Source organism: Propithecus coquereli, unplaced genomic scaffold (assembly GCF_000956105.1).
Source record: "Propithecus coquereli isolate 6110/MARCELLA unplaced genomic scaffold, Pcoq_1.0 Scaffold473, whole genome shotgun sequence".
Classification (NCBI taxonomy): domain Eukaryota; kingdom Metazoa; phylum Chordata; class Mammalia; order Primates; family Indriidae; genus Propithecus; species Propithecus coquereli.
The window spans coordinates 2,287,030-2,304,681 of NW_012150541.1; the positions used below are offsets into that span (position 1 = coordinate 2,287,030).

Consider the following 17,652-nt stretch of genomic DNA (forward strand, 5'->3'; position numbering starts at 1 on the left):
CAGTTCCTTTTAGAACCAGTTAGAGGTGAACTTGATTGAATTAGTCCACCATTCGGAGAACTCAGGGCTGCCACTCACCCCTGTAGATCACCCATAAGGAAAATCATCATTGGCCGGGCGCGGTGGCTCACGCCTATAGTCCTAGCACTCTGGGAGGCCGAGCCAGGAGGACTGCTTGAGCTCAGGAGTTCGAGGCCAGCCTGAGCAAGAGAAGACCCCATCTCTATCTACTAAAGATAGAAAAATCAGCTGGGCATCATGGCGCTCACCTGTAGTCCCAGCTACTCTCGAGGCTGAGGCAGGAAATTCACTTGAGCCCAGGAGTTTGAGGTTGCAGTGAGCTCTGATGATGCAGCACTCTACCTGGGGCAACCGAGCGAGGCTCTTTCTCAAAACAAAAGAAAAATCACCGTTAATGCCATATGCAATTTTTGTGTTAGCTGTTATGACTGGGAAGTCTCAGTGTTTGTTATAAAAGTGAGACCACTGAGATCACGGTTGATTTGAATAAAACTCTTAATAAAAGGAACACAGCACTGTCGGGTGAGAAGCTTTTTCTGCATGTGGCACATGAAGATCTGTTGTCACTTGCCAGTACAGTGCTCGGGGAAGTGGTAACACTAGAATCTCAGCAGGTGCTACAGAGGTCCCATAGTTACTGAAGCTACAATGAAAGCTGCAACCTTTAAATCCATTTATCAAAGCACTTACAGTTTCTATTACAAGGCAAATGAAATAATAATAAATACTGTACAAAGAAAATGAGTCTGTAGCAGAGCATTTCATGAAATAGAGTACTGCAAACAGCACAGTGAGCCTACAGTCTTGAGTATCTCATGCTAACGATGCTGTCTCTCCATGTGAAGGTGTACAACCCTAGAATAAGAGCAAACTCGCTCGTCATGCAGCCCATCAGCCAAAGCCAAGCAGAGATCCGCAAGCAAATCCTTGGTTCATCTTCTTCAGGTAGCACTGTGGACATGGAAACTAAATGTCAATTCGTGTGTGAAGACAACACAGACGTATTAAAGCCATTTTTCTTGGTTTCTTATAGGAAAACTGTTCTGTCTATACACTGAAGAATTTGCCTCCAAAGACATGAGGCCACTCAAGCCAGCAGAAATGCAGGAAGCCAACCTAACAAGCATGGTGCTCTTTATGAAGAGGATAGACATCGCAGGCCTAGGCCACTGTGACTTCATGAACAGGCCAGGTAGCTTTGTGCTCACGTGCTAGCAGGCACGCGGGCCGACACTTCTCTCCTTTCCTCTTGCCTATTTCCGATCTTAAGAGCAAGTGGCACTTGGCGGTGCAAGCAAACATGAGGATTTTTTAGTTCGGAATGAAGCATTTTTTCCGTTAGAGGTAAAAATTCTCTGAAGGTAATAAAAAAAAAAAAGCCTAGGAAATATCTGTTGTTCTGACACTGGAAACTTTTCTGCCTTTGGACATGGGAGCGCAGGGGGACTGGGCCAGGCCAGGAGACACAAGGAGGGAGGGACAATGGCAGAGGGAGGTATAAGGGTGAATCAACAGTGAATGTAGAATTCTCTGCAGCTTGGAGTTTCTGGGAGGAGACATTTGTAGGCAGACAGTCCTTCCTTATGAATTATATGCTATCACCTGGGGGAAATCCACTAGAATTCTACTCCTTTGTAATTTAAGTCAGACTTCTATGTGACGGAGAGGTAAGGTTTTTAAAGTTAGGACTGAGACTTTACCATGACAATCCGACCTTTTCTCATAGGGACTCTCTTCTTCTAATGAGTACACTGTGGACAGCCCTCTGCCCTAGGAGAGACTCTGGCTCTCTCCCCTCTAGTGCCATACCATCTTGGAAACTTTGCTGCTCCTGCAGCTGGCTTCCTCACTGAAAGCCCCCAGAATGCTGACTCACAGGCTAAGGAAACATGAGGGCAGGCAGCCTCTCCCTGGGTGACAGCTGCCAAAGCTGCAGGGCAAAGCGATGCCACGTGCTCAGGAAAGAAGCCAGAACTGTTTCTCCTTAACATTGTGGTTTCTTCTGCATTCCCAGTTCTCATCCTGTCTGGTGGGTAAACAGTTCTTCAACTCTGGACACAGTATCCAGGCCTATTCTTGTCCGTTTAAATACCTACCTGTCCTCTCAGGAATAACGAGAACGATAACATTTACATAGTGTTGACTGATGCATTAAGTCATTTAATACTTGCAACAACCCTGTGACGTAAATGCTATTACTTTGCTCCACTTTACATCTGAGGAAACTGAATCACAGAGAAATTAGGTAACTTGAACAAATGGAGACAGTTAACTTCAAACCCTGACAGTGCGACTGCAGAGTCATCCTAACCACTCTGTCTCCTTAAAAGAGAGCCGAGCCCCACTGGCTTAAACATAGTCCTGAAGAACCTTTCCTGGTTACTGTGCCTTCTTTTCCTTCTAAAAGTTCTCTGAGGGTGCTCCCTCCCCCCAAGCCAGCGCAGGGCACCTCGGCTCCTTTTCAGCTGCTGCTGGTGGAGCCCAGTCACCAAGGGCCCAGGAGCACACACCAGGGAATACGGTTCACTCAGTTCCACCCCTCTGCCCTGCTCCTGAGGACTGGGCAGGGCTCTAGTCCCAAAGCCAGAGTCACTGAGCTTTTGGAGTCAGTGTCCTTCCCGCCCCCATGTCAAGGCCCTGGTTACCTTTGGAAATGCTGCTTTGTTTTCCCACTCTCAGCTCAACTTCACGAAAGCTAAGTGGGCACCTGAGTCTCCATATAAAGGATCTTGATTTAAAGTACAGGAGTCCCCCCTTATCCAAAGTTTTTCATTCTATGGTTTCAGTTATCTATAGTCAACCATGGTCCAAAAATATTAAATGGAAAATTCCGGAAATAAAAAATGCCTAAGTTTTAAAGTGTACAACATTTTGAGTAGCATGATGAAATCTCACGCTGTCCTGCTCTGTCCCACCCAGGATGCGAATCCTTCCTTTATCCAGCATAGCCGTACTATCGATGCTGCCTGCCCGTTAGTTATTTCGTAGCCATCTCGGTTATCAGATCAACTATGGTGGTATCACAGTGCTTGTGTTAAGGTCACCCTGTGTTACTTAATAATTGCCCCAACACACAAGAGTAGTGATGCTGGCAATTCTAATATGCCACAGAGAAGCCATGAAGTGCTTCCTTTAAGTGAAAAGGTAAAATTCTTGACTTAATAAGGAAAGAAAATATGCTGGAGTTGCTAAGGTCTCTGATAAGAACAAATCTCCTGTTGGTGCAATTGTGAAGAAGGAAAAAGAAGGTCATGCTAGTTTTTCCTCCTTGCCTCACATTGCAAAAATGATGGCCACAATGCCATCATGATAAGTGCTTAGTTAAGATGGAAAAGGCATTAAATTCGTGGGTGGAAGACATGAACAGAGTTGTGTTCTAGTGGATGGCAGTTGGCTTCAGGCATCCACGGAGGGTCTTGGAATGTATCCCTCTCAGAAAAGGGGGGATACTGTATTGATTACCCTTCAGTTCATATTGTAGTTTTTACTTGTGCTTTAGATAAAAGGAACTTCTTTAATTTTTCCCACACTTTAGCCAGTGGTTGAAATTTCCAGTATGTTTCCCAAAGGGTGAATGAGAGTCTGTTGATCTGGGTGCTCTGGTGTTCATGGCATTTAGCACACGTGCATCAGAGAGAAGCCGAAAGTCCTTGTAAACAGCAGGTGTACTGAAAGTAGAAACTGCATAATTTCTACCTTTTTTGCAATGCTTTCTCTCTGGTCGTTTTTTCCAATGGTACCAATAGGATTTATCAGCACTTGAAAAATATGTTATTTTGGAGTTACTCTTTCTCAACTATTTCTTAAAATGACTGGTAGAATTTGGAATAAGCCGTTTTTAGTAAAAAGAGGGTCACCTAAGGATGCTAACCTTTGAAATAAAAAGATGGAAAGAAAAACAGACTGTGGAGATAGTTTATCATTATAAACTGTGCCGAAGTAGACAGTCCAAGAATTCCAGCGAGGATCGGCCTAAGACACAGCATCACCCACTCCCGGGTGCCTGACAAACATCACTTGAAGTTTGCCATATCTGCTCAGCAACAATGCTGAGTCCTTCAAACCTCTTATGGAGTTGTATATTGACCTCTCATAATAAACACCTTGACAAATCAATTACTTTTAGGAATACTTTGGAATCTTAAATTTTCAAAAAAACATTGTTACCTAAAGGAGCAATAAAATCTTGGAACCAGGTGAATTCCTTCTCTCTTCTAAAATAGATTTCTTTCCTCTATAGCCATTTCCCCCTATTGGAGCTATCTCTTCTTGCAGTAAAAGGGTTGCAGGCCTGTTCTGCAAACTCATACAGTGCCCCTGCCCCATTTGCTGCCTGTTGGGCTAAATCTTCATGAAAGTATATGGTGGCCCCCGAAGCCAGCAGTAACTAGAGAGGGGTTGGGAGCCTTAGGGGAGGCTGTTCTGACAGGAGACTCTGCTTCCCCAGAGCTTAGCAGATCAAGATCTCAGAGCACAGTGTGATTAGAAAGTTCTCTGGAATAAGAAGAGGAAGAGCCTGGGAAATGTCAAGTCAGAAACTAAGAGGCACGCAGGAAAGAGAAGCCTAAATGGAATATATGTAAGGAAGACCTTGAAATTCAAAGTGTGCTGTACTCTAGCTCTGCCCCAGGGAGAAGATAGCACATCACCTGGGTTACAGCCACGGGGTCCCAGTCCTAACTGCCTAACTCAGAGCATGGTGGCCAGCTTGTCTCAGCTCATAGTTTCCCCACCTGAAAAAAGGAGTTCATTAGGCCTGACCCCTTCCTAATGTCAACTGGAAAAGGATGAGGTTCATAAATTTGGAAAGAAGAGGCTTTATTTCTCATAAAAGGGTTGTCACGTGCAGCTAGCCGTCTTGGGAAGCTGAGAACAAGCACCAAGGGAGAACAATTTACCAAGGGAATGGTAAAGGGACAGGAGTTTATGCTGAGCGACATGGCAGAATATACATATTTAATAAGCTATAGGAGCAGTCATGACCATTTATTGGAGGAGAAACATGCGCATGCACAGTTGAGCTTCATGCCCCTTCATGGTCACACGTACAAAAAATGGCGGCATCAGCATGATCTGAGGGTGGAGTTTTTCTCCCTCTGATGTCAAAAAGTGAAGCAGAGGACATGAATTCCCTCTGTGCGCAGCCCCTCTAGACTGGTAGAACTACTCCAGGGTCGGTGGTCTCTTACCAGGGAATGCTCCGAAAGGCACTGATCTGGCAGTCGGGAGGTTGGTTGAAATCAGCAGTGGAGTGAGTGTGAGTCTTTCCAAAGGGCAGGTTGAGAGAGGGAGTATAACGAGGTGTGTCTGACCTCCCATGCCCTCGTGGCCAGGAACTCACTTCTAAGGTTTCTCTGGGGTCCCCCTGGCCAAGAGGGCATGCGTTCACTTGGTTGGAGGGCTTAGGATTTTATTTTTATTTCTCATGAACTAGCTTAAATGTTGGATATATCTGTGATAAATATACCTGTCTTGGAAGAAAGAAACAGTCATAGAATGTGATTTGGAGTTGTAAAATGTATGAGGCAAACTTGGATTCAGTTCATTTTGAATAATGAATAATCCAATTCATTATCTTATGTAGAAATTCTTAGAATGAGAAGAACAGTGGCGAGTTAGAAAGGGAGCCACATGGGGAGTGGCTTCCGTGGCCCAGACAGGCCAGGAGATCCTGGCAGCAGTATTCCTTCATCTGTGGCCCCTCAACTTTGGAATGGTGAAGCCACCCTTCTCCTGCCTTTTTCTTCTGGTCTCTGAGGAAGGAGAGTCTGAAAGGGGAGAGTCTCTTTCACTTTCATCATTTCCAACTGGTGACCTCAGAGTTTCAAATGGCTTGGCTTTTGTCATAGACAGATCAGCTACGGTAATCATCCCAGAAACCTTCCCCTGGAGAACACAGGGGAGGGGAAAATGGCTCTCCTCCACCATCCTAGGTTCTTTGGCTGGGCTACCAATTAGGCTGACCTAAGGTAGAGTAAGAGGAGAAAAACCACGTTTAATTAAAGTAATGCATGGGAGTCCCACAAAATATGAGACTCGAGAAGGGATCAGATTGTGTAGCATCCTGAGGCACACAAAGGAACAGGGGCTTGGTGCTGCTGGGGCAGTAGGGACACAAGGTAAGGGAGGGTGAGGGGAGGAAGAGTGTGGTGAATAAAGGTTGTCTCGTTATGCAGATAGTCTCTCAGGTAATAGAAGTTGTCTCAGAGCAGCCCTTTTCCTGATACAGATACTTTTACTAATGTAGATTTCCTTTATAGACATAAATTTCTTTTATAAAATGACAGCTTTTCCGAGCTACTCCTGTGTTTCCAGTTTCTCAGAATAATCACCTCAAAATAGCCAAAGAGGCCTATATTGGGCTGGCATATTCTGGTCTCTTCCAGTCACATTTTGGGGTGGTGTGTCCAGAGCCCCAACAAGAAACATGTTTTATCTTTGAAAATTGCTCCTCCAGTCCCCACCTGTTGATTTCCTAGGCATCTTCTTGCTCAGGCCAGTAGAGGTTTGGTGGACTAGAAATGCAGGGGGAAGAAAAGGCAGCTTGGTGATGCCAAAGATGTTTGAAAGCAAACCATAGCAGTGCAGTGGAAGTTCCGTGTTCTCTCGATGTTTTCCTCTGTGCTGCTCATTCTGTGAGGCTTAAAGCTGGTAAGTGGGGGACAAAAGGGTTAGGGTGACAATTTATTTTTGTCTCCTGACAATACACACATAACTATTTTCTGCTGTGCTGGGGAAAAATATAACTCTGGATTAACTCTGACTCATCGTTTTGGAAACAAAAAAGATGCTTGCAGCTGCTGCATTTAATTCAACTTATAATTGAAATGCGCAAATGCAGCAGACTTGTTACCCTTTCAGGATGCATGAACCATGTGAAAATGTATTTGGCATAACGAGGCTACAGGCTATTAATTGAATTCCCTTGATCTGGACCTCTTTTTTAAAAAACCAGTTTTCTTTTTTTCTTCCTTGGCTGCCTGAAGATTGACCTCCATTATGAATGACAGTCACTGTCCATCTGGTCAGGAAGCTCTGGACCAACTGACCACTTCAGTGGAAGCAGATGGTCTGAGACTGCTGTTACCCTGGAAGGCAGTGGTACCTAGATAGGGATTTGGAGAAAAACCAGCCAAAATGTACCAGACTAGACCAGATGCCATCTTTGTATTCGGGCGCAGGACTCATTTTGGTGGTTCCATGATGGTGGTTCCATCCATGTTCTTTGGATTATGGAAAGAAAAATGGACCCAAACACAAACTGCAAGGCGTGGCATGTTCAACAAGACAAAGGCCTCAGGAAAACAGGGGAAAGCTCGGGAAAAGAATAAAGTCAGGGCCGCAGAGGCCCGTGTTGGTGCTGGCGAGCAGAGGCAGTGAAGATTCTGCAGTGGCGTCACCTGTGTTGATGGTGCAGCTCTTTTACCAGATGATTCTTAAATCCGTCGATCAGGACTTTCTGGAATAGTATTTACCACACTAGAAGTCCAGTGTGTGAGTGTGCTAGAGAAGTACACATGCTTGCTTGCAAATCACTGGAAACTCAAGATTTTGCTTAGGAACTTATAAAACAGTCTTAAAATGGTACAGTCTGTGCTAAGAGGAGGCAGGGAGGAGACAGGCTGCTGAGGGCACTCACGTGCAGCCCTCCCGGCTCCGCGCAGCTCCTGAGGCTCCGTAGCTGCAGGCAGGGCTGGTGCTGCTGGTTGCTGCCCAAACAGCCCAGAGAGTTGAGCGCATGTTCCCACACTGCACTGGCAGGAGGCTGCAGTGTAGGTCTGTACGTTAACGAAGCTTACACTATTACCTGTTTAAGGCCACACAAATGTACCATTATATTCAGATGGAGGCGGTGAAAAAAGAGAGGCGAGCATGCTAAGACGACTTTCCAGCACTGGTGTGTGAACATCTTAGAGCAGTGAAGAAAACAGTGTTACAGAAAGTGCAAACAATACCTGGGGGAGACTTTAGAAGGCACAGAGTGGAAGGACTTTTAGCTACTGATGCCCTTTAGGCTTTTCATGGGTCTGGAGACCGAGTGGTTTTTCATCCAAGCCAGCATGTTTCTGAGGGAAGGGGATGCTGTTGACAATTAAGCTGGGACAAGATTTACTGATGTCAGCCCCTGGAAACTCCCCACTTTCTCTTGGTCCACATTCTAAAACTCCCAAGGAAGGGAGTCATTGATTCAGTCTGAGAAGCTGCCAGCCTGAACCAGTCAACTGTGACTGGGGGTTCCTGGCGGTAATGGGGGTAGCCACATGGTACAAAACCATGCTCCTGTAAGCACGGGAAGTAGAGTGGAGGGATAGTCCTAGACAAGGGGACAGTTAGGAGGTAAAACTGCATTTCCAGTATGACAGGATTATTGATTATATGTAGGTCTCCCGCATGAGACCTACTCCAGAAGGGCCAGGGTTGAGACTGTCCCATATGTGTACCTGCCCAGGGCCCAGCAAACACCTTGAGCCTTATCCTTATAGGGAAATAAGTTCACCAACTAGTAGCAAACATAAAATCCTGTAACTATTTATATATAAAAATCATTCATTGTGTGGTCACTTTAAATCCCATACTTTTTTCCTGATTTTTCCAGCTTTTTAGGTATTGCTAGTTCCATACCATCTAAACACATAACAGCTTTTGTTTAAATATGGTTCTTTATAGTGGTATGGGGGTAGGGAGATCCTTCAGCTAGCCACCACTACAAGAACCTGGGGCCAGGCTTCTTGGCTGTAAGAACAATTACTGGGGATGGGGGACCATTTGTAATTTGCGAAGTGGCAGAACTTTTACAATGCCCTTATTCTTGCGAACACTGACTAAAAGTGTGCCTTGTAGAAGGCTTGTAGTCTTCCCAAGAATGTCAGCAAAGCCAGTCATGCATGGGAGATAAACTCGGCTTCCTTCTTTTTCCCTGTTTAATCCTTTCTGAGGCCTGGGCTGGGTGGGAGTGAGTTTCTTGCTGGGAGGGAAGGAAGGTTTGGGAGGCGCCCCTGGCTGTCTATGGTCTGTTTGTGTTTCCTTCCATGTCATGAGCAGGAGTGGACCTGGTGTGTGAGAGGTCTCCAGGCACAGCTAAGCTCAGAGGAGCTGGGCCGCCGCTGCCTCATGCTGCTGATGGCGCTGGGGGTGCACTGGGTACTGCTGTTACCCGAGGGCCCTGTCTAGGGCAGGGCTGGACACAAACGGATCTTGGCTCCTGCCAGGGGGCAGGGAGTTGAAAATGTTTCTCTTCAGTTTACCATTGGAGGCCACTTCTATCTCTAAATCCTTTCCAACTTTCAAGCCTTAGGTTGAGCCGTAATCCTATGCCCTTATTGGGGAAAAGGAGGGTTAAGGAGTATGGCAGAAGGAAAGGAACCAACCTTGGCTTTCGGGGCTACTTACCAAGAGACTCCCTGCCCTATTCTGCTCCTGAAAATACTTGTCCACTCCAGACAAGAGACGGCCTGACGCTCCATTAAGTATATTCCCAGGAATAATTGTAGAATGAAACTTTTACCTGTGGAAAAGTACATATAAATATATTTGCATAAATTTGCATAATACTAACTACCTTGAGAGGAAATTCAGTGTTTCTGAGCCATTTTGGTCAAGTTAGGCAGAAAGTAGGGCAGAGATTGTTATAACAGAGGAGACCTTGCTGGAGGAAACCTGCTGAGCACCTGAGTAGACAGACTTCCTGGAAAGGGGAGAGGACCAACCTAGGATCCCTACCTGTTTACATCTGAAATGTTGGCATACATTTTAAGAACGTAGGAAACCGTGTGAGGCTGTCAGTTCTGGAAACTACACAGCAGAGCCTTGGGCTCCTCACTGACCTGTGCTCTTGCTCAGAGTTAGCACCGGGTCGGCCCCTCCTCTGCTATTGCAATTTAATGTCCTCTTTGTAACCAGTCTTTCTGCTGAAACCATGGAAGGAAAATGCTGATACATTTTGGAGCTTGGCATTAGAGTTCCCATGGAAAAAGGACACATGGAACAGTGAATACTGTGGCTATAGCCCTTCAAATTACTCTGAGCAATGGCAGTAGGGGAGGTGTGTGACCTTGCAGTGAGCTATTCTACAGGGAGCCCGGCTGCCACTGGCAAGAAATCTTAATAACAGTGATGCTTGGCTCACCTCGAAGTTGCCTTCAGAATAAAGCAGTCAGATTTTGTACTGCTGTAAAGAAGAGGCCTCATGCTAAAACACTTATATTCCATTTGTTAGCATTATTTACTATGGATTACACTTAAGCAGCAGTGCCATAAAGAATCCTCATCGAAACCTTTCTGCTTTTTAGCTAAGACAATTTTATAGGCCACACTGGGGAGATATCTTAAAATGTAGAATGTAATATTAGCAACTCCTATGCAGTTATTTATTAACGTTCCTTCACCTGGGTAACGTGCATTCATTAACTCATTCTTTCTAATATAATAAAACCCCAAGAACAACTTCTCCCTTTCTGTTGTTAGGACCAGGAACAGAATCATGAAGTCATTTCTGTTACTAACTCTGTGTGCAGCCAACTCAACTCCAAGGCATAAAAATGAGTAATAGGTACCCTTTGGGGACAGAGCCTGGCTGTCAAGCCAGATGCTTATAGGGACAATTGCCAAAGATCCTGTAACTTATAATGCTGCAGCTTTGCTGATTTATAGAAACTGGTTTCTAAAATGCTTTCAGTAATTAAGTTTGTACTCCCAACCTCTTCCTGCTCTGTTTAATTTAAGATGCTTATTTCTGATGCTGCTTCTTGCACCTTCTCTGGCAGATCAGCTGTTACTTTTCATTTCATGCCTCACTGGTGGAACTCCTGAACTTTTTTTTTCTAAATAGCCCATCTCTTTCCTTCCCAGGATTGTAACTTCTCAAGGTCTCATCTTTGCTAATATGGATAGTCCAAGGGTTCCCAAGAATGAACAAGTAGGATACTAATGCTCTATGCCAGCACCCAGGCAGGACAGAGGGGTCAAAACCAGGACAAGAATGTCTCTGGGAAGCCACAGTCTTCTGCTTAGTCTTAAATCTTGATGGCAAAAATCAAAAACAATAGGGATATTCAATGTATTTTCTCCCAGGTAAGGATTAAAGTCTTCCAGTGGATGTCCAGGTTCTCTGCAGATTCTCCTTGGGGGTTTTTGCTGCCTCTCAGTCCCTAACAATTCCTTTTCCCAGAACTGATCTTTTGCTTGCAGTGGATGTTTCAGAGATTGGTTGAAATCATACTGTTCCCTGTTCTGCTCTCATCCTGCAGCAGGACTGGAGATGTGGCGAACTGCATCCCAGCATCAGTTTCCCCGACTACAGTAGTGGCTCCTCCTAAAGCTTTCCAGTTGTCCTAACAGGAATGGAGGAATTTGATCACATCGGAGTTTGAGACTGGGCTTTTGAGTTACTCAGTTTGCCTGAAATTTTGACAAATAGCTTAATGGTTAAAGTTTGGACAACAAATAAGTTTTTACAATTTGTTACTTTAAACTCCCAGATGCAGACAGGGTAAATCGTTTCTTAGGTCCCCACAGCCTTCATCCCCCACTCATCTTGCACATACTGAAATTGAGACAAATGAAAACAATCTGGTGGCTCTCATAAACCCTTCAGTTTGGGGCAGAACAATATAGCAGCTTTACACGATGTGATTTGCTTCTTTGTGTGGTCTTTATTGCTATACCAAGTACCAGACAGGTGGAAAATACATGTTTATTTAAACATAATCTTATTCCTCAAGGGCAAACAGAATAAATAGATTGCTTTAAATAAATGGATTTTTTAAAATTTTTGGTGGAGGTTAGGCATATATAATAAATACCACACCATTATCAATGTTATATAAGCTTAAAGGAGAAATAAAGGGATGGAAGAAATCAGCTTACTGTCTTTATTTGCACTGGCAAATAACTCTTTTAACATCTTTGTCTACTATTTCTATCATCTGAGTTCTGGGTCACTTTTGATTAATTTTTCTCTTCCTTATGCAATGTATTTTCCTGCTGTTCATGCCTCATGATTTTTTATTGGATGCTAGACATTGTACATTTTACCTTTTGGGGCACTGAATACTTTTGTATTCCTGTAAGTATCCTTGAGCTTTGTCCGGGGATGCAGGACATCCTTTCAGGTCCTGCACTGTAGATCTGTCAGGTGGTCCTGGAGCAGTGCTCATCTAGGGGTAGTTATTCCCTTCTGTGTTTTCTACCCAGTGCCCCACGAATCAAGGTTTTCCATTCTGGCTGGTGGGAACAGGTACTACCCTATATCCTGTGTGAGCACCAGGTACTGTTCCTTGTAATTCTCTCGCATGGCTCTTTCTGTGGCCGGACGTAGTTCCTTATACACACGTGCTAATCAGTGCTCTGCTGCCTGTCAAGGGAGCTCTCTCAGATCCCCAGAATTCTATGTATGACCCTCTTAGGTACTTTGACCTTCAAGCTCTGGCCACCTTAGTCTCCCTGGACCCTAAGCCCCATCTTCATACTGCAAGGAGCCTGGCAGGCTCCACCTGGGTTCCCCTCCCTGCATCAGAGCCTGGAAACTCTTCAGAGTATTACCTGGGAAATCAGAGGGCTCACCTTGTTAGTTTCCCCCCTCAGGCATCACTGTCCTTCCCTGCCTGGTGTTTGGTGTCTTGCAAACCGTTGTTTCACATATTTTGTCCATTGTTTGCTTGTTCCATGCAGGAAGGAAAATCCGGTACCTGTTACTCCATCTCAGCTATATGAGACTTTTTGATTTTTTTTTCTTTCCTAGCACCAGAAAGTTTGATGCAGGCATTGGAAGACTTAGATTATCTGGCAGCACTGGATAATGATGGAAATCTTTCTGAATTTGGAATCATCATGTCAGAGTTTCCTCTTGATCCGCAACTCTCAAAGTCTATCTTAGCATCCTGTGAATTTGACTGTGTGGATGAAATGCTAACGATCGCTGCCATGGTAACAGGTACTCCTTAATGACTGTTCTTTTGTATTGTAAATCTGCACCAGGTACAGATTTAAATGAGAGTCATTTGAAATTATATTTGAAGGAGTATGTAGCAGAGACAGCAATCAATTCATTTAACCTTTTGAAATGATAGTGAAATATTTTAATAGATTCAAAAGGGAAAAAATTATCTTAATATGAAAAAGTCTAACTCAAAATCCAGTGAATTTCTTAATCAGACATGTGAAAACATACCAAATTTGCTTTTGCTGAAGTAATCAGTGCAGATCAAGAAAAAGTGTCACTAGAAGTGTTCTTCCCCAAATAATGATGTGTGCTTGTTTTTTATTTCCTACCAGCTTCATTCATCCTGGCTAGTCTGTTTTAATCTAATATTAGCAGAACAGACCAAACGCTGTGCTGCATCAGAACCACAGTTGTTTTTTGTTTTTGAGACAGGATCTCACTCTGTTGCGCATCATCATAGCCCACTACAACCTCAAAACTCCTGGCCTTAAGTGATTCTCCAGCCTCAGCCTCCCAAAGTGCTGGGATTTCTGGGCTGAGCCGCCACACCCAGCCTGGAATCACAGTTCTAATCCTCTTCCTGTGTCTGGGCATCTGAGCATCTCAGGTTCTCCCTGCTCCCACTGGAATACAAGGGGGGTATTAATGGTGTTAAGTAGACCTTAGAAAAGCAAACAAACACAAAAAAGGGAGAGAGAGAATTAGAATGACGTCTCTAAATTTCTTTGGTTTCTAAGTAAACAGGAATAACATATTTATTCAGAGAATCAAAACAGGAGCACTTCCACAAATACTAGTGACCCTCCCCTCTGCATGCTAAGATGAAATGTCTTCATTATTGCTGACCATGTGACCTTTTGTATTTTAAAGCTCCAAATTGCTTTTCACATCTGCCACATGGAACTGAGGAAGCTGCCTTGACCTGCTGGAAGACATTTTTACATCCTGAAGGAGATCACTTTACCCTCATCAACATTTACAAGGCCTACCAAGACACAACTCAGAATTCTACCAGTGAACGTAAGTGAATGCTTGTGATTCTTGGAAACCACCTACCAATTCCACCATCCTTTCCCCAAAGAAGTTTGAGTCTTATGAGTTACCCGTTAAACACCCTTCTTCTCTAGCCTCGCTGGCCCTTGAACGCAGTGGCACTTGAGGCCCGAAACGCACCCAGAGGCCCCCGCGTAGTAGACGCCCTCTCGTCCTGCTCCCGCGGGGCTCCGGTGCGCCGCCACAGCATGCCTGTATTTCTAGAGCCCCCCCACTCTGCTCAGCCAGCCTTCAGAGTGAGCTTGCGTGGGGCATGGTGTCAGGGGAACACAGAGGCTTGCACAACTCGGGTCTGGGAAGACAAGGAACAGTCATCTCTAGCTGCCCACTGTGTCAGGGCTGTGCTACGTGTCTCCCGCGTCAGAGCACGTTCACTGCCTGCGTGGAGAGAGGCTGGCAAGCTCTGGACACTAGAGAAGAACCGGCTATGCTGAGGGAGGCTGCAGCGCAGCTGCTGGGGCTTGATAAAGGAGAGTGGAGGGGATCCAAAGGGCAGAGTGGCACAGAGGCAAAGTCCTTTCTGCGCCTGAAGGACAGGGGGTAGGTTAACTGTCACAGGCAGGTACCCAGTGAGAAGGGAACTGGAAGGTCCTATGCGGACAGTTGCAGACAAGAGGACCTCCGGGGCAGAGCGGGCGAAGCAGGGTGGCAGAGGCTGGAGCTGCCTGAGAGGGCAGCCAGCGAGGAGTTCCCTTCCTAAAAGAAGGATTTTTTCCTCACCCTTGTTTTCCATGAAGCATCTTTTACCTCCTTTGCTCTGAAAGATGGTGTGAAAAAGACTTGAAGTGATGAGAAAACTATGACAGCAATTTGAAAGGCAGCAGAATGACATAAAGAGCAGGGAGTTAGTGTTTCAAAGCTGAGAAAAAATTTTCAGTGGAGCCAGAAAGTACACAGGGAGTTTGGTAGCATCTTTTGAGAGCAAGCAGGATGGGTGACACTGTTTGACCAAGTACATGCTCTCCTTGTGCCAAATAGGCCTGAGTGGACAGGACAGAGTAAATAAGGGTCTTCTGCCTGCAGTGCCAAGGCCATGTGCATGCCCAGGTCCACTTAAATAATTCCAGGTGGCAAGAAAGAATAACTTCAGATGGAACCAGGTGACTGAATTTTAATAGAAGAGCTGTAGCTAGGGTAGGTAGATGAGCTTAACTGTAACATAATTCATTCCCAAGTCAGCCTAGTAGTAATCCTTTTTTTATCATTAAATAAGAGAGGAATGTATACTATAGGCTTTTTCCTTCCTAGTTTGATTAAATGTGGCCACATACATCCTTGCTGTATACACATGAGACAAAATGTAGATCTTAATCATCTCTGCCCGTGAGCTACAGATTAGAGGAGGTACCTTCGATCAGCACTAGGAACACCCCGTTTCCAGTTTGCTGGATCAGGGACCCTCAGCAGGAGGTGTAGGTGTTACCAGTGGTACCGTCTCCCTGGCAGTGCCCCGGACAGCTGATCTCACAGCCACAAGAGATCCTTGTCCTTGCTGCCTTTCCACCACTCACTTACGTGAGTCATGTGGCTCCTTTTTAGGAGAGGAGAGTGCACAGGGCTTAACAGCAACACCTTCCTGGCCTGACCTCTTTTGAGCTTACAACAAATCATTTCTAAATAGCCTTGCATTCTTTTTTCCCTCCTAGACTGTGTTGAAAAGTGGTGCCATGATTACTTCCTCAACTGTTCTGCACTCAGGATGGCAGATGCTATCCGAGCTGAACTCTTAGAAATTATCAAGCGAATTGAGCTTCCGTATGCGGAGCCTGCTTTTGGCTCCAGGGAAAACACTCTGAACATAAAGAAAGCTCTTCTGTCTGGTTACTTTATGCAGGTAAGAAGGGGTAAGGTTGCCTTGGCATGGGCGTCCCTGAATTTCACATATTAAGGACATTCTGCCAGCAATCTCTCACTTAGGGAGATGGTTTTATTGAAGTTAACTTTCAGTAAAACTAAAAATCCATGTTATTAAAGATTTGATACGTCAATATACTTCGCCTCAAGGGAATAAAGGGCCAGGCTAGAATATTTTAACTTTGTCCAAAAGGACGAAAGAGATTTTTCATTACAGAAAGGAAGCTTAACATCAGATAGAGTCCCTCATCTGACCTGTTTGCAAACAGCCCCATTTAACTGATAGTGCTAATGCCCAACAAATAGCAGTGCTGTCCCACTTGTTTCTTTCCCAGCGAAGGCTGACTGACATAGCTCCTTTACATTAACACACACTGCAGAAGCAGGCATGCTCTTCACATCATAGTATGAGAAATACTGGGGTATTCCCACAAAACAAACTCTAAAGTAGTCTTAATGGAGAAAAATGACATTTCAGCGTGGTTTCCCTCATCTGTAAAGAAAAAGAAAGGTTCCTATCTCACAAGGTTATTGTGAGCTAAGCACCGAGTGTAAAGTACTTGACATTTGAGTGTACATACCCTCCACAGTAGGGCAGGTAACATGCCAAGTTTTCATGCCCAAGCCTTAACCTCAGGGCTGCCCTCTTTGAGCATGGTGGCCTACAAGTGCTGGAGTAGGTTAATGTCATCACTTGTCTCAAGGTTTTGGCAAAACATGTTTACGGCTTAATTTCTACATTTGAAAATAGGAAATATGAGTGGCAAATTTTAGTTTTAGCTACTCTGTATGAAATACTTTGGGATTTTTGCAACAAATATTTTTGTGTATTGATCTCCACATTCATGCAAAATCTTTGCTCTTTAAAACTCTGCCTTGTAGATTGCTCGGGATGTCGACGGGTCAGGCAACTACTTGATGCTGACACACAAGCAGGTTGCTCAGCTGCATCCCCTGTCTAGTTACTCCGTCACCAGGAAGATGCCAGAGTGGGTCCTCTTCCACAAGTTCAGCATATCTGAGAACAATTACATCAGGATTACCTCGGAAATCTCCCCTGAACTGTAAGTTTAATGGAGAAAAAGGTTTCTTTTGAATTCATACTTGTAGGAGTAAATGACAACTTTGGTTTTTATTCCATTTTCAGTTATAAGAAATTTATACTGGCAACGATCTTATGTCAAGAGTAAGGCAGGCCTCTACGAATGATTCCTAAGAAAAGTCCCCTGCCTGTAAGATTACAGCATAAAGAGAAAAGACAATGTAGAAATAAACAAAGCAACACATTTCTCTAAGAGGATCAGAATGCTACAGAGAAATACAGGTTGCAGGTGCACTGACCTTGAAGAGGAATGAGCTTAGCCATCTCCCAAGAACAGATGAGACACTGCAACTGGAGCTGTGGGGCAGGGGGAAGGAGGGACCGTGAGGATGAAGAGACAGGCAGGCACCAGAGGGTATAGGGCTTTGTGGGCTACATTAGAGTTTGGATTTTATCCTAAGTGCAGTATATAGCAATCATTTAAGCAAGAGTAACATCTTCTCTATACATTTTTTTTTTTATTTCAGCATATTATGGGGGTACAGATGTTTAGGTTCTATACACTTTTAAAGATCACTGTAGCTGCCAAGTGGAGATTGGAAAGGAAGAGCAGTAGTGAGAAGGGAGACCAGTCTTAGAGGCTGCTGCAGACTCTGGGTCCATTTTGAAGATGCCTCTACTGCTTGGGCAAAGTTATGTTCAAGGCAGCAACCAAGAATAACTCATAGGTGTTCAGCTTGAA

General features: G+C 44.6%; 1 protein-coding gene across 1 annotated transcript in view; it reads left to right on the forward strand.

Moving 5' to 3' along the window:
• Nucleotides 1-17,652, forward strand: part of DHX32 (DEAH (Asp-Glu-Ala-His) box polypeptide 32) — a 65,529-nt gene that overhangs the window by 46,964 nt on the left and 913 nt on the right. Inside the window, exons 6-11 of the mRNA XM_012655360.1 lie at nt 867-966; nt 1,055-1,213; nt 12,761-12,952; nt 13,832-13,981; nt 15,661-15,848; nt 16,751-16,932. Coding sequence (XP_012510814.1) covers nt 867-966; nt 1,055-1,213; nt 12,761-12,952; nt 13,832-13,981; nt 15,661-15,848; nt 16,751-16,932 — 971 coding nt within the window. The remainder of the gene's footprint in view (nt 1-866; nt 967-1,054; nt 1,214-12,760; nt 12,953-13,831; nt 13,982-15,660; nt 15,849-16,750; nt 16,933-17,652) is intronic.